Consider the following 23,019-nt stretch of genomic DNA (forward strand, 5'->3'; position numbering starts at 1 on the left):
GGTATTGTATGTGTTTTGATAATCCCATCTTGGAAAGTATTTTATACAAATACTATACTTCTAACATCTTGGGAAATGCACTTATTTGCTTTCTTGCCAAGAGTAAATCCACTTACCAGCACCACTAACGGTGTTTAGACAGAAAATGAAGCAGATTTTCACCTGGAGACATTCATGCAAATTTTACTGTTGGACCATTTGTGTGGACTGTAACTGTAAGCTGTCTAGCAATGTATGCACAGTGTGTGTCCAGAACTCATCTAACTTGCTGTCGACTGTAGCTTCATATTATACAACAATAAAAGTAGTATTGATCTTCTAACTCTTGGCAGGACATCAAATAAGAGTATTTCTCAGATCTTCAACTATTTCTTTAAACTACTATAGGTGCTCTGCTTCAAAGGACAAATACTATAGGTTCTTAATAGAAAGGGCAGGATGTGGACTGATGCATTTGTCTGTACAACCATTTATCTTTCCTCTCTGTGCCCCTCTCAGAGGGAAGAATGGGGTCATCTCTTGCCCTGCTGGCCCTGCTGTTTGCCCTGGGATTCACCACTTGTGTATGGAGTCTGAACCCAGACGACCCCAATGTTTGCAGTCACTGGGAGAGGTGAGCGTGAGTTCTCTTAGTTTTCTACAGTGCATTGAGTTTTAGATCTGAAAGAGCAGTTTGACAACACCAGCTCCTATGATGTTGTCAGTCCTGGAACCTTTTCACTGGACCTGCTACAAACACTCTTAACCAAAGTTCCAGATCTATTCTCAAAGTGTACACAGCAGTATCGATCTCACACAGCTCAGTTGCCAAGCTTGGAGAGATGGGAGGAGTTGCAGCTTCAAATGAAATACGCAGGCAAATTGATCAGTGTACTCTCATCCCAATCAATCATGGCAGCCACAGAGCCTGAATAATTATTAGTTGTGCTGGACAGTGTCACTTATGAGAAATAAGCAGGAATAATTTCTGGCCTCAATGCAAAGGGGAGGAAAGAAAGCTGTGAAGATGTATTATCTGGATTATTGCCTGACCAAGGTGAAGGTACTTAGGGATCGTGGCTTCACCATGCTGGCATTGAAATGAATTCCCTAAGTGGCCTGTGCTCATGGCTTTAACATCCTCCAATATCCCCAGGCTGCCTCTGGCTGCATATATCACTAACATAAGGCATCTAAAAGCTTCTTTCAAGTCTTGTCTTTGCATATCAAAGTTATTGTATTACTTTTATTGCAACTGCATCCATTGACAAGACCTGTGCAGCTGTTTTTTTTTATTCTCCAAGGAGCATAAAAATCTATATTCCTTACTACATTCACTATGATTGCAGCAGTGTCTTTCACTGGTGTATCTACTGTAGATCATTACTAAAGCAATAGTACCAATGTGAAAGTATCTCATTACAAGTTGAAAGTGAAAGTATGGAGAATTTTCACCAATGTGAAAGTATCTCATTACAAGTGAAAGGGCTGCATTCAAAATGGTAAGTATCAATGTAAAAGTACTTGTTCTGTCCCTGTGACTGATGACCACATTTTTATATACTATATAGTATATAGTATTCTTAGGTTGACTGATGCATCAATGCATAAGAATTTTACTGTTGTCGCTGGCTGAAGTGTAGCTAATTGTAACTACTTTATATGCAGTTTGGTAGTTTAGTCCAGGTCCAAATAAATAAAAGTAAGACACAAATTAAAAATCTATAGTTTTTTTTTATCAGTTTTATAAAATGTTATTTATACAAATGTAGATGTTATAAATGATAGAAGGCTAGAATATAGTAAAGTACACAGTTGAATAACAGTAATAGTCTATTATTATGTACAGCGCAAGAGAGAGAGTGTGTAGTGTTTGTGTGACATTTGTGTGCACAGAAAAGGTAAGGCAGTGGTGACAGGAAGGTGACAATGTCATTAAAGTGACCAGTGGTTTTTAAGCTGGGCAATTAGTCAAAACCCTGCAGTTACTGGGTTGTTTGTTGGGAGCAGTGATGTACAGTAGGTTGTGTAGTCTGGCGGCAGCAGGGACAAAGGACATGCGGTAACACTCCAGCCTGCTGCTGAAGGTGCTCAGGGTGTTCTGTAAGAGGAGGGAGGTGTTGTCGATAATGGCCAACAGTTTGGCCATCCTCTTTCTCTACTGAGTCCAGGACAGAGCTGGCCTTCTTTACCAGTTTATCTTGTCTCTGTCTGTCTGGCGCTGTGATGTCACTGCCTTAGCAGACCACAGCATAGATGGCTGATACCACTACAGAGTCATAGAACAGTCTGAGTAGTGCCCTGCACACTCCAAAGGATCCTCAGCAGGTAGAGTCGACTTTGTCCTTTTATGTAAAGGGCAGTGGGGTAGTCGACTCTGTCCTTTTATGTAAAGGGCAGTGGGGTTGCTGAGGTAAACACAGTCTCTGTATTCATTTCCTGTATGTGTATGACTCTGGGTGGGGCATGCTTTTTCCTGTGAAAGTCCACTATCAGCTCCTTGGTCTCACTTGTATTGAACTGCAGGCTGTTCCACTGACACCACTGAGCAAAGTCCTGGATCACAGTCCTTCACTCTGTCAGTGATGCACCCAATAACACCTGAGTCATCAGAAAGGTTCTGCAGGTTACAGTGTGCAGAGTTATAGGTGAAGTTCAGGGTGAATCTGAAATACTTTGTTACCCTCTGAAAGGTAGTAGTGCTGAAGTATAAAGTAATGGAAATAGTCAAGTAAAGTAAAATTAATTGGATCAAAAGTGTGCTTAAGTGCTATGCAGTACTTCTTTCTATTACTGGTCTCTTTCCATTTATGTCCTCTAGCTATGCTGTGACTGTGCAGGAATCCTACGCTCACCCATTTGACCAGATCTACTACACCAGATGCACAGACATTCTCAACTGGTTTAAATGCACAAGGCACAGGTAAGTTTGGAAGCGTCACCTTATGTGTTCACATACTTGTTTCATCAGTGGGTTGACCTTCACTGTCCCCCAAAATTAGAGCCAAGTCTATAAAGGCCTCAATAATGTGGCCTTATTAATGTGGGTGACAGTGAAGTAGAGCCAGGATCTCACTGTAATCATCTTACAGTAAACATTATAATTACTACATTAAAATTTACAGTGGGCATCCAGCTAAATAAGTATCCAGAACCTCCCAAATACTGGTGTATATATGTAGCGTGTTTACACAAAATTTCACTGGCTTTTAATCCTTATTCCTCTGTTGAACTTAATAAACTTGCCCATAAAAACAAAATATCATGGCACAAGTTGCTCCTACCTTCTATATCTTTTCTTGTCCTTCAGAAAAGGTCACTCTTTACATCACATAGCTGTCTTGGTGTGTTTGTTTTCCAGGATCAGCTATAAGACGGCTTACCGCCGGGGAGTGAGGACCATGTATAGGCGCCGCTCGCAGTGTTGCCCTGGTTACTTTGAGAGCGCAGACTTGTGTGTTCGTGAGTATCCTTTTTTAAAACTCCCTTGTCCTCGCTGATGACATTTCAGGTTATGTCTGCAAGACATTTAGAGAAAAGGCGTAAATATTAGGATTGATCGCTATTGTGGGTGGCTTGTAGTTAAAGCTACAACTCCCTGCTAGGCTGCCCACCCCCCATCTTTGTCGCCCCCAGTCCAGTCTGATCCTCTTTATTATGGGTCCTTCACTGCTACCTCTTCCGTCGACATCTATGTGGATTTACTCAGTTTAAGATGACTGAGCATGATTTAACATGAAGGAACAGTATTTTACACTATAGCCTGCTCCCTGCTTTACTCTTCAAGCAAGAGCGATTTAATTGAAGTTGTATAACAGTGAGAAAATTTAACGAGCCAAGAGGGTCCCGGTTACAGACTGTGCAGGTATAGCACCTGCCATAAAACCAAACTGGAATTCAACATACTGTAAAAAGAGCAGGAGCTGTGCAAAAATTCTACCGGAGCAATATGCTGATAGCATTCCTACACTGTCATTTTTATAGCTTCATTAATGGCTGTCAATTTCTATTTTTACTCCCACACATCAAACTGAATATTTTTGCATGTTGGCTAAATAAATAAAGGATATATAGCTTCTGAGAGGCACATTTTTGATATTCTTGCCTCACCTAATGTTTTATTCCCTTTACATAAGATTAGAATTCCACTTTAACATTTTCCTAGATCCTTTGTAACATGAGGGAGTTTCTGATACAGCGAGATCAGCCATGTGGGTTTGCTCTATGACCACAGATAAGCGTGTCCTTGTCGAGGCTTTACTATCCTCAGGGCAGCAGAGCACCAGGAAGCCAGCCAGCAAAGAATAAGAGCCGCTTGATTATGTGGGGGACTTTGAGAAGGGAGGCGCAGATTGATCAATAATGTATTCATTAACCATTTAGAGAGTGCTGTTCCTTAATAGCCTTTTCAGGGTGTTAACTGAGTGAATCTGCAAACACTGTAGTACCTCTCGTATGTGGCCTCCTCCTTGTATGGATCATAGGTTTTATTTTGATATTACTATGTCAGGCTGAGAGTGAAAACAGCCGCCCTCCCCTTTAACCCTCTTCAGGTGAAGTGGGCAGACTGAGTTGATGGGGGCCAAGAGGGCAGTTTTTGCTTTCTGCAGCCTTTGCAAACTGGTCCATGCCTTTTAATCCTTGCACTCTCATTGCCAGGATTAAGAGATTTGTACTCCCCAAGTTGTTTTGCATGCAGTGACAAAAGGGGGCATTATAGGGTAAATCGACCCAAAATTAACTCAAGTCGTCTATTTCAGGACACTTTGTTGTTTACTGAATGTAAAATATCCCCCCCCCCTCAGTGTTTTCTTAGTTTACTGTAGCTTTCTTTATTAAGTGTGTTTCATTAAAACTAAGAAATGTTTCAAGGGTGCTTGCTTTTTAATCCTGCCTCTGTTTTTTTATGCCTACACACCAGCATTAGTCTCAGCCAGAGGAATTATGTTTTCAGGGTGACCCTCCATCAGTCCGCAAGTCAGTCCAGACACCTTAAAGGAATTTCTTCAGATTTTACATAAGTGTCCACTTGAACTCAGGGATGAACTGATTTTGTTGTTCAAAGGTCAGCGGTCAGTGATCTCACGTCTGCCACATTCCCTTGAATTTGTCTGGTTGGCAGAGGCATAGAACCGCAAAGCGGTAATTCTAGTTTTACTGTAAGGTGCCACATCAACACTTACATTAGCTCCAATGAGAGGCAGTTACATGTAAATGAGTCTGGGGATGTGAGGACCTCGAACGTACCAAAATGATCACACAAGCACACATAAGGAGAATACTTCTGCCACTAAATCAGCAGCATTATCTTTAAAGGTGTTGTTTTCTTCCCTTCTTATTTCATTCTGTCTCTTGATGCGATTCTTTAATTTTTTTCAAAGCTCTCCACAATAAGTAGAACTTTGATCCATTTCTCTCTAATTGGTGCTTGAAGTTTCCGACTAGAGGTCTTTATTAATTCTGTGACCTTTGATCTGTCACAAGTCATTACCTTAATCTGTGACTAGGCTGTGTAGAGGATGTGAGGAACTCATTTCCCTCCTAATAAGCATGATTATTACACAAGGAAGTGAGAGGAGCTCACTAATGACAACAGCTGGTAATGTCTTCAGAGGCTGACAGCCTCTGCAGGGCCAGGAGTTCCTCGTTTTGCAGAGCATTTAGGCCAGATGACTCCTGCATGACTCCTCCCTGTCCAGTGCTGCAATGTAATTCTAAAAAATGACTTTGGCATCAAAATTAGTTGGCATTTGATAGAGTTTCAGGCAGCAATACCCTTGCACACATTTTGCATCGGGGTTTTGATGATTGAGAAGATGATGAGATTTTTTCTCCAGAAAGAGAATCTGTGCCTTTGATTTCTTTTTCATTTTGGCTTTGTTGCAGTTTTTTAATGCTTCAAAGACATTTTTAAAATAAATCATCTCAGTGCTAGATAGAGACATGGAAGAAGCTGTGGAGGGAGTTGTTTGATATGTTCTGTGGGCATCCATATTTTTTTTGCTTCACTGCCCCACCAGTTTACTGCAAAACACTGTACATCTGCACTACAAAAATCTGAAACAAACACAATTGTACTCCCCTAAACAAAGAGACTAACACATTTACAGTAGCTATTATAAAGGCCTATTTTGTCAGACAATATAAAAGATTGTAGTTTGACTGGGTAAGAATATTTAATGTATTAAAACTGCATGACAATCACCAATTAGCTCCATTGTTCCCTGTTCTGATAACACCTCTGCATAATGAGTTAGATTAGCCTTTTATCTAGATGAAAGACTCAATTTTCCAACAGATTCCTTAAACATGAGTTAAACAGAGTGATTCATGAATTTCAATTAAAATGAAAGGCCTACCTCCTACTTTATTATGCCATCCCTTCAGTGCAACGGTTCAGTTCTCAGAAGAAGGTTGTGCTTTATCCTTTCTCCCATTTTCAAAACTTCATTTCCATATTTCTTTTTTTTCTAAAGCATGTGACACATTTGCATTTCCCTGCTCTCGCTGATCAGAATTTGCTGATTGAAACTAAATGAAATCAACTCATCATGGTGACATTGAATTTGCCTCCTCTTCTCTTTGAATACTGCATGCTGTGGACTCATTGATTACAGGTAGTCAATCCCACACTATCGTCAGCACAAATGCTGGAGCTCTTCCTCCTTTTCTTTATGGTGGCTTACTGTAATTAGACAGTTTTTTTTTGCCTGTACTGATGCTCTGATCTGCCCTGAATTATCTTTCAATCTCTGCTTTACTGGTTTTGCCTTGGGAGCATTTTTTTTTTTTTTTTTTTTTTGCAATTAGCACCGGCTTGTGGGCGTTTGGGATTCTCTTCTTTTTCGCCTTTCCTGCTGCATGTCTTCGGCTGGAGGTGGCTCCTAATCGAAACCTGATTGAGTGATAATCTATAGTAGCATTGTTCAGGCCTGCAGCCCCTGCTGACCTCTTTGCCTGCAGGATGAGCGTCATAGTGTCGCACAGAAAGCTGCAAAATCACCTCAGAGCTTGTGTTGTTTAGAAACGCCTCAAAGCTGCTGTCCTCATAAAACAAGACAAACGAATAACAAAAACAAAAGAACTTGTATGAAGTTAAATGGATGGAATATCTGTTCTGCTGCCCTTGCATTGTGTGCCATCCTGCCACAGACCATGTTAGTGGACTGTTGATTCCCAGCAGACGGGGTGTCTCTCTTGCATTGCCTGACTGTCTTCTGCCTGAGATAAGAGCCTGTCTGTCTTAACCCTGCTGGTCAGATGACCTTGGCTGCCACAAATTTATTTATGCCAAGTGCCTATTTTTTAAAATGCTTTCTTTTCTTATCTTTACAGGAAAAAAAAAAACCTGCCACTGTGGCACAAAAACTCCATGTAGGTCACACTATTATCCAGCTGAACCAAACTTCCAGCTCTTGTGAACGTGCTCCCAGGAATACTAATGCTGAGCCAATCAATTGGGTGCCGTGTTGCTCAATATGAATGATCAAGAAAACTGCACACTTAGTAAACACTGCAGTGCCTGGACCTGGCACATTAAAGCATCACTATATGACAAGGCACCAGCTGATCAAATTAGAGGGGATTTTACAGCTTGTTCCTTCATGACTCAGCCTACTGATAAGTCCGCTGTGGACAGTAAAGCTATGTGATAAACTGAAATGTTGACCAAGGACTCAATCTCCTTAGAAATCATTTAGCCTAGTGTCTAGAAATGGAGCTGGATGTTGAATTTCGAGTGCCGTAGCTAAGATTTAGTCCCTCGATGGTATTAGGGAGATATTGAGTGTTCAATTTTAAGGGGTCATTTTCTCTCAGCTGTTATCTTGGTGGTTTCATTATGCTGTTTACACTCTGCTTGTGTGCATATGTCTCTGTGTGTACGTTAATTCAATTATATACCTCACTGATGAGGGAACACCTCTGTGTGTCTCAGCTCTTTGCACAGAGGAGTGTGTCCATGGTCGCTGTGTGTCTCCTGATACGTGCCAGTGTGAGCCCGGATGGGGTGGACTGGACTGCTCCAGTGGTGAGTGCACTTTAATTCTACACCTACAATTAGTCACTTAGACTCATTTATTCCTAAGGCTTTCACAGCCAGTTAGTCCATAAAACATAGCTGTGAGTCTGTTTTGCCTCAATGCACGTCTATCTCAAAGCTGCTTAGCTTTGTATCCTCTCTTCTTAGCAAACACAGCCAATGGAACAGGTAAGTCACAATGAATTCATTATCATTTGCTGGAAGTGGAAGTGATTTGCTTGATGAATATAGCAGATGGATGGATGGATGGTTGCATCCCCTCCTGTGTCTACTGAGTGGTCTGTTATGGTCTTAATCATGATTATACTGGTGCCTATGACTTGTTTAGTGAGATGATGGGTCAATGCCAAGCTGAAACAAACCACTGTGGTGGCCTTTGTGTTTACTGGGGTTGCCTCAGCTCCCAGAGCTGGATGGGAGGGTGGAGTTAGGCGTATCCCTCCTGCAATCAGCTAAATGCTGGCATGTCACTGGGTACAGACAGGAAGAAAGAATCTATTTATTCCATTGTGATATTTATGTCTGCTGAGAAATAGTGCCTGCACCTATAGGAGGTTCTTTTCCTCAGGTTAGGACAGTGATGCCCATCTTCTATGTCAACATTTCTGACCCCAAATTCTGCTCCCAGTCGTATTTAACTATTACTGCCTATTGCATATTTAGGAATGAGTAATGGGAGCTAAAATCATATCAGCAGTCCTATTGTATAGATCTATGAGTTTTCATTAGCATGAGAGCCATTCCCTGATTAGCAGCTGTGTGTAAATCAGCTGCTCTCACTGCAGTGCCAACCCAGCCGAGGCGGATTCATGGGCATAAATGACAAGCCAGAGCTGTTTGCAGTTGCTCACTCCTACAGACTGGCGACTGGTCCAACAGGAAGAATGTGTGGTACAGAGCCCCCAGGGACTCCTGTCCCACTCTTGGTTGGTTAGGAGTGTAGTCGTGTGTGCCTTTCAGCTTTCAGGTGCCGGGCTAATCCACCTTATTAAAACAGACTTGATGATTGAGACTGAGGCATTATTCATAACTTTAGATTTCCATACCAGGCATGATTCCAGGCTTTTTCATTTACAAGCTTTAATCTGTAGAAATGAGGAATGCATGCCAATTTTTAAATTAAATCTCCCCTCTTTTTTCTTTCATGTTCATCATGTTTTTTTGTCTTTCTTTTTTTACCCAGCACAGAAAGGTGATGTGAGCTTTAGTCTTCATATAAGTGGATGCAGCCATCATATTATGGCTCACCTGGGCTGAAAGGCACACAGTAACATCTGTTCAGTTCCAGCATAATCACTGCCATGGCTTACGGCATTTGCTGTTTATTCTACCACTGTTGTGTTTGAGTTGAGGTATTTGTGCTCATATTAAAGTCAATTCCCTGTTACGATAGCTGGTGAGAGGGCATAATGGGCTGGTCACATGACGAAGGATGTGCAAATGTGATAAAAGTGTGTCACCCAGGTTTGAAGAGCTGCCGTGGGATGCTGAGCGGCCTAAAGCTGAAGTGACAGCTTTTCAGCCAGTGATCTGGAGCTGGATCAAAGGCTTGGACCTCATTTCTGGAGCAGCACCCACCAGAAAGCAGTTTTGTATATGGGTCAGGTGGTGAAAATAAAGAGCTACACTCTTTGCGGCCAGAAAAGAAAAGTCGATAAAGTAGAAGAGATTCAAAAAGTTGTGTCAGACTGAAGAAAGATATTGCCTGTTTTTCACCCCCTGGTGTCCACCTGCTAAAAAACATTTCATCTTCTTCCCTGGCCTGAGGCAACAGTCCCACTGAGACCAGACCTTCCCTGTGACCTCCCTGGAGTCCTGGTGTGTCTTAGACTCATCTCAAGGGTGCACTGGTAGATGTGAACCATAGATTAACATCAGCAAAACAGGATGTTTGCTGCTGACAGTTGTTTGCAGATACTGTCTTCATGCACCATGTGTGGATTTGGAGCTTTGTGAGATGAGGTGGTGTTCTCACAAAAGAGTGAGGAATGATTTATTGTTGATGTTAGTTGGTGTGATTGTTATAAAGCCTGTGTACTGTGCCTTTAATCATGTTATGATTTATTTATTTTTTTAATTTAACAGCTCGGGGCATTAAGAGTGTGGTGACATGTACCTGTTAATGCTTTTTTGGTCTGCTTTGCTCTGTTGTGTTTGTGCTTTTTGTCACCTTGCCTTTTTCTCTTTCTATATTGAAATGTACTGTTTGCCTTCTCTGTGCCGCCGTGTATACTTTGTTTTGTCACTTGGGTTTGTCTTAAAAAAACAACATTATTCTCAATAAGCTTTTCAGCATGGATATTTAAAAAATGGATGAAGAAATATTAGACTCGGTAAAACAGGGACAGCAGCATTTTTTGTAAATGCAATTCATATAGGTGGAGCTTTGCTTATGGGACTGAACAACATGTCTGCTGTCATTTCACTGAAGTACAGTGCTGTGTTTTGCCAAATTAGAGATATTATTTGTTGTAGTTTGCTACAAATATAGTATACAGCATGTAAAAAGAACAGTGCAGTATGAGATAAAATGGAAAATCTAATCTTTGTAGAACATTATGAGTTTAGTGAATGACAACGGTATAATTTGTCCTCCTGAAACTTATGAGTTTCTTGTGTTTAAAAGTAGACTTACTTTTTCTAAAGTTGCAGAGAAATGACCTATTCCCTTCTCCTCCATCACTGTGCACTCTTTAAAGCCCTTGTAATATAATCCCTCTTGATAAGTCTGTTGCACAAGGTCACCATATACAACAGTAATAAGAGCTTTCAAATAAAGAGAATGATAGATTTTGTACAAGGTATATTTAACTATGATTGTCATCACTTGTAAAATATTAGGTGCAATGAAGCACTATCATCGATTTTCATGTGCTTCTCTTGGATAATGATATGTTCCCTGTGCATAAATATGCAGCTTTTAGTGTTTCTACTTTGTCTTTTCCTTATTATGGTGGAAATGTTTGCTTTTGCAGAGGTAGTAGGAGTCAATGCCACCAAGATAAGTATCTGAAAAGTCCATAGGAGGAGTTTAGCTTTGTTAACCACAAAGCATCTATCACACTTAATAGCCAAATCTAATGTGGTTGGTCAGCTGTGGTCCGTGAGGTAACATATTCTTCCCTAATGTATTCATATTGGAAGGCAGCCACTGCTGCGGTGCTATACACATGGTTAATTGATGAATGTGGCCGATGAATGCTTGTTTATGGTATACTGCACTAGACAGGGGACTTCATGCTACTTATTTTAAGTTATCAACTAAAACAGTAAGATTATTCATGATTAGTGTTTTAAACCAATGATTGTTCTTATTAGATTTTTTTTTTATTTACGTATGTTGTTTAAGAATCGGGGGCTGTGATCACAATGGTCAAGCTTCATTAACTTATTGTATTGCAGACGACATTGCCCCAGCAAGTGCAAATGCAGTATGAAAGAGTAACCAGACCAAAAGTATGTATTTAAACTTGATTTTAGTTTGAAAAACATCCTTATGAGGACTCCCTCTGGCAGCCAGCTACAGTATTTACGCATTATTCTCAGGCTCTGAGGCAGATGGTTCTTTTCCAGTCCCACAGCAGCAGGATAGTGACACGCATGGCTGTCAAAGACCAAGAGAATTACACTGAACAAGGCAAAGATGCACACACAGTTTTAATCTCACTTGGCACATCACTACAAATGTATCTGTACTTTTCTCTCAAAAGTGTGTGTGTGTGTGAATGTATTAATGTAACAGTAACATGTCATTTCAAGTCATTTTTCCTGATGGCCTCATATGAGAAAAAAGTGGAAGAGTGAAATTTGATCTCCACATAACTTTTAAAAAGAAGTCTGAATCAATTGAAATCCTCATTATACAAAATGTAGAGAGAGGCATTTTTGAAGAACTATAAGTATTGTAACTATCATTCTGATTGGGATTCCTTGCTGCTTGTAACAGTCTATGCTGACTGCCTTGAGGGGTGGCTGTGGCTCACAAGGTAGGGCGGTTGTCTCCTAACCAGCAAGTTGGTGGTTCGACTCCCGGTCTCCCTGCATGCCTAAGTGTCCCTGAGCAAGACGCTGAACCCCGAATTGCTCCTGGTGGCTTGACTAGCGCCGTTGCGTGGCAGCCTGTCGTCATCGGTGTGAATGGTGTATGATCTTCTGTAAAGCGCTTTGGCCAGTGCAACACACTGTGAGAAAAGCGCTATATAAATACAGTCCATTTACCTTGTTCTTTTTGATATACTGTATCAAAAGACCCAAGAAATGATATATCTTGAGGGAACAGAAGCTGGGCCAGTCTATAATGCCTCATGAAACATAGCTACTACTCTGTGCCTGTGTGTGTGTGTGTGTATAACCACGAAGCCCTCCTGCATTGACAGAACTTTGTTTTTGTGTGGTATACTGGGCTCCCAGGGAGCACTGCAGCCAGTTTGTATACTGCCAAGTATGTGACAGTGTTATTTATTTCACCAAGGAGAGTTCAGACGTTCATGCTTACTGAGAGATCACTTCTTTTCTGACTCCATATTAGACTGATGAACTGCAGCCAGTTGCACCTGCTTTTTATTTTAATTAAAATTTAACCTCATTATCAGGTGTTTATTAGTGTAGTGTAGGTTTAAAACAGCCCCTCATTAAAATCAGCATATGGAGCTGCGTTGGTCGAGGCATACTGTTTCAAGTAGTGGTAAGACGTGCATTTCAGGAAGTCCAGATTCAGTAACAGATCTATGAGTCTGAAAACTTTGCAGGCAAAAAAAAACACTGCAGTAGTTTAATACTCAGACACAGGAAGTAATATCTCTCTAAAGTTATATTGCCTGCAGTGATGTTCAATTATGTTTCTCTGAGACAACCACAGGGTAAACAGTAGAACTAGAGTGTTCACATTACAACATAGCTTAATTACCAGGAACATGAGGTTGCACTATTGGTCTATTTAAAGTTGAGCCTGATGGACAATAGTGCTACATCATTTGGCAGGATGTGAATGTAGTCACATGACAAAATAAAAACAGGTTGGACAGCAGTAACTAATTCTCACATAAAAATTAGTGGCTATTAAATGTTTAACCTAAGGAAGATTTAATTTTTAAGCAACTCAACCAACTGACAAAGCTAGTGTCAGCTTACTGCTATGTAGTATGATCTGTTTAGAGTAAAATACAATTTCTTAAAGATGGAAATTGTGTAAATTTTAAATTGATTTCCAAGTAAACATAGTAATTAATCAAATAACAGTGGTTTGGTTGGTAATTAAGTATTTCACACTGATCCTAAAATGCATAAAAGGTACTACAGTAAAATGAATTCATTCAAAAATGAATAACCGGGAAGTTATTATAAACATAATTTTTGTTTGTTTAGAAGAAAACCATTAAAGTTGCTCTACCTAGTTTCTCTTCAGCTGCTGGAGGGTCTAGTGAGACTCAAAACAAACACATCCTGTAGCCTAACGACAGCATAAACTGCAGATGCCTGGTTGTAACAAACTGTACAAATGGGCCTCCAATCTGAAGCTAGCATTAGCTGAGTAACGAGTACATTTGGAAGTCCAGCAGAAGGCTCTGGTTACTACTAATGCTACACAGATCATCTTATTTTAATACAAAGGTAGAATCACGATCATGCTAGATTGTTAATATTACCAAAACAAACACATTAGCTTTAAATGCTGAAGCATTCACAAGAAATAATGTCACATCTGAATTAAATTAGCCATTTGGGAGCTTTTATGCTCTCCATCTCAGAAAGCCAAACCGATGTTGACCCTGGCTTTTGCTCTTTCTTTGTCCCACTCTGTGCAAAAAAATGTGACCGCTTCAGTCTGGCAGCCACTGTTTCAGACTTTTATCTGAGCAGAGCTCCTTTATGGCTTGCTGTTTGAAATGACTCCTTGTGGTGCGATAAACACTTCTTATAAACTGTGCTAGGTGGCAGTCAGGTTAATTTACAGAACTGATTTTGAAAACAAAAAGGTAGAGAAGTTGGAATAACAACAGAAGGGGATGTAAATCTCAAACTGTCATAGATGGCGCAGGACAGACACCACATCCTGTCCCATTCTCACTTGATTTATCAGCCAGTGTGTAAGATCTTAGTTAATGCACCTTTAAGTCCAGCTCACACTGCTACAGTGCCGATTGATCTTTGATTATAAGTGGTGAAAGAGTAAATCACTTAAAACTAGCTACTACAAAGAAGGTACATTTAGGAAGGAATTCAAACACAAACTTTGTAATGACTTTACCAAAAGATTATGTTTTCCAGTCCAGGGGAGGAGTTGGTTATGTGCAGATTACAAACAGGCACTGATGACTGACATAGAAGACTGAATTATGTGGATGCCACTGCTGAGGCTCTAGCAGAGATGTTTCAGAATGTGGCCCAGAGAGCATGCCTCCCAGATCTTTCCCTGCATGTCTTGTAATCACTCATGTGACTTATGTGTGATATAAATCACTGTGCCGAGACTGAGCTGACTGATGGTGAGGCCATCAAATGAACTGTGGCATATAGACTGTAGTTGACAGCTTTCTTTACTGCCGATGACAGCCATGCATATTTGTCTTTTATTGTTGTGAAGATACTCATTGGTGTATTGCATTCCCTAGCCCCTTACCCTAACCCTGATCATCACAACTAAACCCTAATACCTAACTTAAACCCTAAAACAAAGTCTTTATCCTCCAACAGGCCTAGCCAAAATGTCCTTACAACAACGGTATCAAACTAAAAATTGTTCATACAATCACAGAAAGACATTATGTTGAATTACAGTACATTGATTTCCTGGAAACCTGCCCTGACCTCAACCATGACCACTACTTGCATAGCCCATATCTTTACCTAATCCTTAACCTAACCTTAAACCAAGCTGTCACATAGTGGGCACCAGCATTTGAGGTTGTGAAGACAGGCCAAAATGTCCTCACAATGCAATGTGTTTATCCTCACAGCGATGACTTAAAACTAGAATGTGTCCACACATACACGTGTCTATAACATTTTCTGTACATAAAAGTCTCATTGTATGCAGTATGCAGATTGACTTCGCCTGGCTCTGAAGATTTTTGTACATCCCATTAAGCAGGATTTATTGTTCCCTAAGAGCTCACTGCTCCATTACCTTTGGGAGAATGCCTAACGTGTGTGTGTGTGTGTGTGTGTGTGTACGTCTGAAATTGACTGTGCTCTCTTTCCGTGTATAACCTGAGAAGAAAAACCCAGTGGATGTCTTGGCATATCGTGGTGATGGTTAGTATGATACAACAGCCAGTCCCGCTGGTCATTATCACTGTGATGCTTGTCATTAATCAGTAAGAGAGAGAGCTAAGAGCTCCTGGTACAAACCATCCAGCTCTGAGACTCTCTCTATATGGCTCGATTTAATAAGTACATTAAAAAGCCTTATCTTGTGTCCTTAAGAGAAGGTCAGTGTGTCTGAAATAGCCGAAATGCTATGATAACAGTTTAGGGCGATAAGCTATCTTCTGAATACTAATGCACAACAAAGCTGTTTTAGGCTCATTTCACAGTCTATAAGTCACACTTGATTTAGTGGTCCATTGCTCTGTTTATGAAGTTTGTTTACAGAGATTCAATTGATTTTTATTGATCATTGCTTTTGATGACCTTTTTTTACAGTTCAGTGTGTGGTAGATGTAATTCAGTGTAGTTGATTTAGACTTTCATGGTGTTAAGACACTATATGTCTTGTGAAGCCTCTCCAGCAGTAGCAGATCTCCTCCTTTCAGCTCTCAGTATCATTTTCTTTTTCAGTTCTGAACTGCAGTACATACATGGCTTTTGAATGTAACAGTGTCTTACCATGAAAGGTTTTTAGAGGCCATTAAGATGTAAATCTATTCAGTAATATACAATGGGAAAAAAAAAATCTGAATTTTAATCAGTTGCATTTGTCTACCAATTGTGATGCATTCAAACAATGTGTGTGCATGTGGCATTTTATTTATTTATTTTATGTTGAAATTCTACAAAATCAAGGAAAACTCAAGATTAGCAGAAAGGAAATGGGGAAAAAAAAGGAAAATATTGAATAACAGAAATGTATTTTTACTTCTTTAATTTGCTGATGCTCATTTAACTACCCCTCACATAAAACCACCATAGTGTGAATCACTGGTCTAGAAAATGCACATGAAAAGTCTCCTGTAGTATTTTCTCTGTGAAATATTAGTTATCGATACACATATCACCTCTCAGGACCTTGCTTACATGATGATTTTGGACAAAATAATAGCTTGAGATGTAACCCCTCACAGTCCTTTGGGTGCTGTGTTGCAGTGTCTTTGCTTTGTTTTGGGAACGGGAACATATTAGCAGTCCTTCTCAGATCCTCTGGTGCACCTGCAATCTCCTGATGTTTAACCCTGGACTTCATTGGAGTGTTGCAGTGATTACAGCCCGTCCTGTGGGACATTGATTGTCCTGCTCCTCCTAGGCAAGCCCCACACAATGCTGACGAATGAACTTGTGGCCCTGCCAAGTCCAATTAACTGTCAGTGCCGCATCAACAAGCTCCTCTGTTTGTTGAGAGTGAAGAAAAACAAACTTTTAATCAAATTTGCCTCTGGGCCCGAGGGTATTTTGGGTTGCATTTTGCATTCTACTGTGTTCTGCCTTGCCTGCAGCTGTGCCACCTTCTCAGAAGGTTATATTGCATGTTGTTTGTGTGAGATAGCAGAATACCCTGCTCCTTACTTAAATGGCAGCCTTATCTTTCGTCTCTCTGTGACTGATGAATCATCCAGCGCTAGCATCTCAGTATTATACAACCACAAAGCAGAATGACAAAAGACTATGAAGCTGGGTCAGCTCATTTAAAATTTATTTGCCCACACTGGCATTGTTTTATATTAAACACATATAGCTTTGGCTTGAGTATTGTGTATCTTTGGTGTGAGTTTACAATGCTTTGGCACCAGAACATGCTTTCTCCCCTCATGCTGATGCCTGAGTGCATGTCAGGTTTTTAAATGTTTAGAAGCTCCTTTGACTGGTTGATCAATAAAGGTTAAGGTTACGATCTTGCAGGGTAGCTAGTTTTTTTTTTTTCAAAGCATTGACATCTCCGCAGAGAATCTCTGCTAATTCTACCAAGGTTGAGATAAACAACTTCTTTTCTCTGATTAGAGTAATGCAGACATTAAAAGCCCAGAAATTCAATTAATTGGGTGGCTTTTGCGACAGAGGAAAAAGGAAAAGGACAAAACGTAACAAGACGCTATCACATAGCTAGGATGTACTAAGTGGAACAAAGAGATGTAGTCTGGGATCTAAACACCGACAAAAGGCCATCTGGATGATAAGGATCAAAGGATGTTTTAGAGGAAATGCCATCATTACCAGACACAAGAATACATTCATGAGGATCCGATCTGTGTTGTGCAGAAACTGATTCAAAATTAGCTGTCAAGCTGAAAGAAACAGCCATAAGGCCTGCGCTACTGAGCTTGTCATTTTGCACGGCGCATCTGAGTGTGTCATGAGCTGATGCAATGTTAAGCCTGAACAGAAAAAGCAGACCTACAGGAGTTCATCATGTCCTGTAGCATGCACTTCATTAGACCTTTGAATTGAGTTTAGATGGATAAAAGACAGAAAATGCTGACTTACTGGTTCAGGCACTGGCACCCTCAAAGTGATGAATCCCCCCGAGAAATTAGATTTGCAGAGAAACTTGACACCATGTGATTATCTCAGCCTTGCACTTTAAACATTAGCTTGCATTATGATTCTGGGACTCACTTCCAATCCTGACATAGACATACTGTAGCATGAATGACAAAATCGCCCTCCTCCGCCACAGAACAAAACGAGGGTTAAGGTCCTTGGATCAATATCACTGGTCCTTGTCTTGACTATGAAATAAGGTTTTGGATGGAATTATTTTTTCTCTTGTATGTTTTGTTTGTCATTAAACTAGACAGCCTCAGTTTAATCAGAAGTGACTGGTGATTAAATCTTTTGCCGTGCTTGTTTTAAATGTTTTAGATGCTGTTCCTCCAGTCCTTCACTAAATGTCATGTGGAGTGAGATTCAGATTCAGATGGCTCAATTCATTTCTACAGTGCTTCTTTTCTTTTTTTTATGTAACTACAGTATTTTTCTGCCTTTCCCTCTCTGTCACTCACAAACTCTCTCTCTCTCTCTCTCTCTCTCTCTCTCTCACACACACACACACTGCTTTCTGAGTTGCTGTTGTATACTTTTCACTTCACTTTGACTTTGAGAATCGGGGAGAATAATTCATGGGCCTAGCGAGTTTCAGAGACTGGAAGAACAACACTGCTTTCAGAGCCAGCAGTTCATTTGAGATGAACTCCTGGATTTCCTTCTTTTTCAGAGAACTCTCCAAAGGGTCCGCATTATCCTGGAGAGATGATGGTGTAAAGGAAAAACCTTTAATCTACAGTTTTTCTGTGTTAATCAAAGGCTAGAGATGTTTTCCTGTTTCTGTCCTTTCATATTGTACCAGCTATCTATCAGTGCTCTTCATACCTAATTGAATGTAACACACTGCTCGGGTTTTCAGACTTCTATTTTTCAGATATTGAATATTTCACAATCTAGTGCTAATTTAGTACATTATTAAACCACATTGTGCCTGTTTTTAGATAAATAGCACAAATTTGCTCATAAGCAGCATTTTGTGAAACTTTAAATATATAATTGCTGTCCTCTTTCTTGACAGCTTAGATGATTTAAATGCACAGGGGTAAGGTATATGATTGCACAGACAAGTAGAATGGGCCAGTAAAAGTCTTTGCCTCTTAACTTTTCTCACAAAACATAATATAGTGTGTCGGTCTGCTGGCATTACTGGTGGTCAGGCAGGTAGAAACTCCCAAGATTTATGGCTTCATGATGAGCATCTGCATAATGTGAGATCATTAAAAAGCAATTATGCTTGTGTTTGTCTGTGCATATGTTGATTCTGGAATGTTGCGGGTTCATTTGGAAGGTGGATAGATGCACTGATTGTTCAGCTTTAGGCTAAATCATGTCTGCGTTTATAGTGAGGGACAGATCCATACACTGTGACATGTTAGACACATAATTTCATTGGTCTGAGCCAACAATTGACAAGTGCTGGTTGTGTGCACAACACCCCATGGAGAGTAATGAAGGCATACAAAGAGAAAAAATAACTTCCACTGCATTTGCATTCATACACCTCTTTGTGTTGGTCGATAGGTTTCAGTGCTCTTTGACACCAATTTTATTACATTTCTCTATAGGTACAGCTTAAGGTGAATCTGATAATCAAATGGATAGGTGGGACACATTGTTTACAACCTTCAATTATGTTTTTACAAATGACATTTCTGCTCTTAGACCTCCACTGCACAAAATATGACATGGAGGAAAAGTAGCAGTGAAAAACGTTTCACAAATGTTCTCTCTGCTCAGGATACTTCATTTACTCTCGGATCTTAGATTTCAACTTCCATGTTATTTTTGTTTGCTGTTGTTTATTTATTACATTTATTGTATATTTTTCTAATTTTATATTTTCTGAAAATTTATTTTAGATTATTATTTTAATTGTTTTAATTGCTAAGGTATGGTTTTGCCAAACAAATTTCGGATTGGTTCGTTTATATAAAGACTGTTGTTGTACTTGATGCTCTTCAGGTCTTGATCACATTACTGATCAATAATTTCATAAAAACTAACAAAAAAATATAGTTTTGTTGCATGTCTAAAATAACAGTCCATATTTTCCTAGATGACTTGTTTCTGGGCTGTTGTTAATGAAAGAGACACTAATCAAAGATAATAAACTGAATGTAACAGTAGTACGTTAAAGATTACAATCACATAACACAGATTCAATTTTTCCTGGTGCACAAAAGTTAAGTAGAATTTTCTCACTCCAGCAGAAACAATTTATTTTCAGTAGGTCTGTGTGTGTAGTATGCTTTAAGGCTGAAATGTACTGAAAATATATTAAAATATAGCTACAGTAAATAATTTTTTTCCATTTGTGTGAACAAACCTACTGCAACCATTCAATATACAATACAGTAAGTGGCTCACCGTGCGAGCTACAAATGGAGAGAATAGCTCAATAAAATATAGCAGTGTTTATTACATGCTGAGCATACAGACAGTCAGCAGTAAAAATATTTCCATGGGCATTTGGTGAAAAATTTCTCCAGCACAATATAAATCCATTTATTCACATTGACCACGGGTGGTGATCTCTGTGAAGAATGTAACTGCCATTGGTAACAGTCGCCCGTCAGACTTACTGAGAGTCAAGTTTTTGGCAGGTAGAACTTTATGCAATTAATACTGAAAACATATTAAGGTAAAGAAACTCATGGCACATATTGTAACTGCGGTCATCAAAGTACCGTCTTAGTTCTTCTTTTGGGCTTTTGGGCATTAACTAGTTACTCAATTGACAGAAAACTATTTTGATAATTAAATGACAGATTTTCTTTGACATAGTAATTTTTTGATGGTTGTGATACTGCAAACTGAAGATGTCACAGTTTTCAGAAATTCTGATAGACATTTAGCATTTCTTTTCAGACGTTTTATAGGTCAAATAAATAGTGGATTGATGAATAACTGACAGAAAATAATCAGCATAATAATTGCTAATGAAAAACATCAATTGCATCCTCACATTGGATGTTTTCTCTGCTGTTTTGTTTTAGGTAGCTTTCTAGAGCTGATTTTTGTCACATCTAATGTCCAGTTTTTGTTAGTTCACACAAAAAAAACACTGTAACCATGGGTGATTTTAGACAAACACAGCCCGCTTCTATATCCTGTTATTTTCAGTACAGCAGCCTGGCACATACATAGGTAATTGATGTCACATAGATGTTAAAACAGATTGGTTTAAAAATCTCTTTCAAGCTCTCACTACCTGATAATACTTCTTAGATCGCCTCTGTGTGGAGAGAAACACGTGTATGCTCTTTGTCACATGAAACACTGCTGATATGGTAATATTCCAAGTCATAATCTAGTAAAGGACTGGGCTGAATTGAAGCCATACTATGCACACAGAGATGCACTAATTAGTACTATGTGTACAAATTTATCAGCTGGTTTCACTTATGCAAATCAAGTCATCCTCAGTTTTTTAATTAGTCTACCTGAGCTACAACAGTTGACCCTCCTATAACAGTCTTGCACTCAAAATGAAAGACGGTAGATGTGAAAGAGTACACTGATTTTTACCACACACCAAAGGCCACGAGATGAAGAGCTACCAAGAAGATTTTGATTTCATGTTATAGTTAATTTTCTGTTTCACCAAGCCATCATAGGAATCTCTATCATTCATTTCATCTGCTGACATGTCTAACATGGTTATTATCTAATGGAACACCATGCTATATGGCTGTTTCAGTGCATGGGGATGCGCTTTCTCCAAACATATAACTTTGGACCACTGTTTACCTGTGCAGAAAACAATTCTTGCACACATCTGCATCATTGCCACAACAAACACAAAATACTGCCCTGCAGATTCTTTGACTCCTTCATGACACTGATGGTGCTGCCCCTGCTGGCCTTGTACACCAGTGTACACCGATGTACACTAGTCTCCACTCTCCCCCCTCACAGTGACTGATCTTGCTCCATGGCACATTCTACTTCATCCTAATTAGAATAAATAATTGAAAATAGGAAATCAATATGTGCAAATTAAGTATGGTAACAGTTGGTCTTATTGTTTTGAGAGGACACATCATAGCCAGTGACTGATCTACTGTTGTATATAGTGTCTGTGATGCAGTACGATGGCTTTATTTATACTCCAGCCACCTCTGCTCGGATTGCTTCTTTGTTGTCGTCCTGTGGCAAGAGAGCAAACGGTTTGTTTTCTGCAGGACAGAGTGAGGGGTAAATTATTTATTAGAATGAAAAGTGGGCTGTGTAACAGTTTGCTGATCCCGAAGCTTTCATGAGCCATGTCAGGTTCTGCTGAACAAGTGACTGGTTTACTGCACTGAGGTGAAAGCATCTCTCACAGTCTGCTTTCATTACAGCTTGACTCAGCCAGCTTTATGAGAATGAGGAGCTGCTCTTTAAGTAGCACTGCTCTTAAGTGCTTTTTTAGACTAAACCTTGAGATGACCTAGCCCTGTCTGTCTTAGTCAACCACCGACCCTGTTAACCCTGTTAGAGCTGCGCTGCAGAGAAGACGCCTGGCACCTGCAGGGCTCGTATCGATCCAGCCTCACATCCTGAAGAGAACTTGGACAAATAATCAGATCCTCATTGAGATAAACAATCGGGCTGGACTTTTTAATCAGTAATGTATAGTCCTAAAAGAATTAAGTTATTCACTCATTAGTCTTGTGCTTCCAAATAAGCAAAAGTCAGATCTTGTTACTGCTTATCCAGTTGCAAGTTGGTATCTGGAGGGAGCATAATGGGGCTTTACAGTGAACTGTGTGAACAGCAAACTCTTTTCAGGCAGTGTCTGTGTTGTGTAGTGGGCTTGGTTCTGTGCTGCTCTGCCCCCAGAGGGATGCAAGCACACAGGGACTCGGTTAAGATGAATTAGAGCAGGACAAGTGACACGCCCAACAGCAGAGGCTGTAGGATGCTGTTATTCCAATTCAGCGGAACTGCCCCCATGACTATTGGCAGTTTCTTCTGTATATTTAGAAATTCATTTGTCAAGTTCTCATGGATGTATCTAAACTATTTACTTGTGCCTGGCTTGTCTGAGGACTAATAAATAACAGAGTAATAGGTATCTGCAGAACAGGGACAGTGGCCTCTGTCTTGTAGCGTATTGGCAGCTTTCACATTCCCAAGTTTAACAAAGCTGTTCGACATTTATCATTCAATGCAAATTTACCACTTTACACAACAATCATCATTTTCCCTGTAGACCCCGGTGCCAATCCTGTCTGCTTTTCACTCTATTAGTCTGTGCCATTGAGTCAGAGCTGTGATGAATAGCTGAATATTGAGCTGGGCTTTTATTGAATAACTCA

The 23,019-nt window shown here is 39.9% G+C and overlaps 1 protein-coding gene across 6 annotated transcripts in view; it reads left to right on the top strand.

The window, feature by feature from the left end:
- The window catches only part of megf11 (multiple EGF-like-domains 11), a 68,162-nt gene that overhangs the window by 14,471 nt on the left and 30,672 nt on the right, over positions 1-23,019 (top strand). For 4 of the 6 annotated variants that reach the window (XM_020619294.1, XM_020619297.1, XM_020619295.1 and 1 more), the window contains 5 exons: positions 499-613; positions 2,801-2,902; positions 3,341-3,441; positions 7,916-8,008; positions 8,168-8,188. In XM_020619294.1, the coding sequence (XP_020474950.1) occupies positions 507-613; positions 2,801-2,902; positions 3,341-3,441; positions 7,916-8,008; positions 8,168-8,188 (424 nt within the window). In that variant the 5' untranslated portion in view covers positions 499-506. The remainder of the gene's footprint in view (positions 1-498; positions 614-2,800; positions 2,903-3,340; positions 3,442-7,915; positions 8,009-8,167; positions 8,189-23,019) is intronic. The other 2 variants (XM_020619298.1, XM_020619299.1) reach the window with 1 other exon arrangement.

Source organism: Monopterus albus, unplaced genomic scaffold (assembly GCF_001952655.1).
Source record: "Monopterus albus unplaced genomic scaffold, M_albus_1.0 scaffold218.1, whole genome shotgun sequence".
Lineage (NCBI taxonomy): Eukaryota > Metazoa > Chordata > Actinopteri > Synbranchiformes > Synbranchidae > Monopterus > Monopterus albus.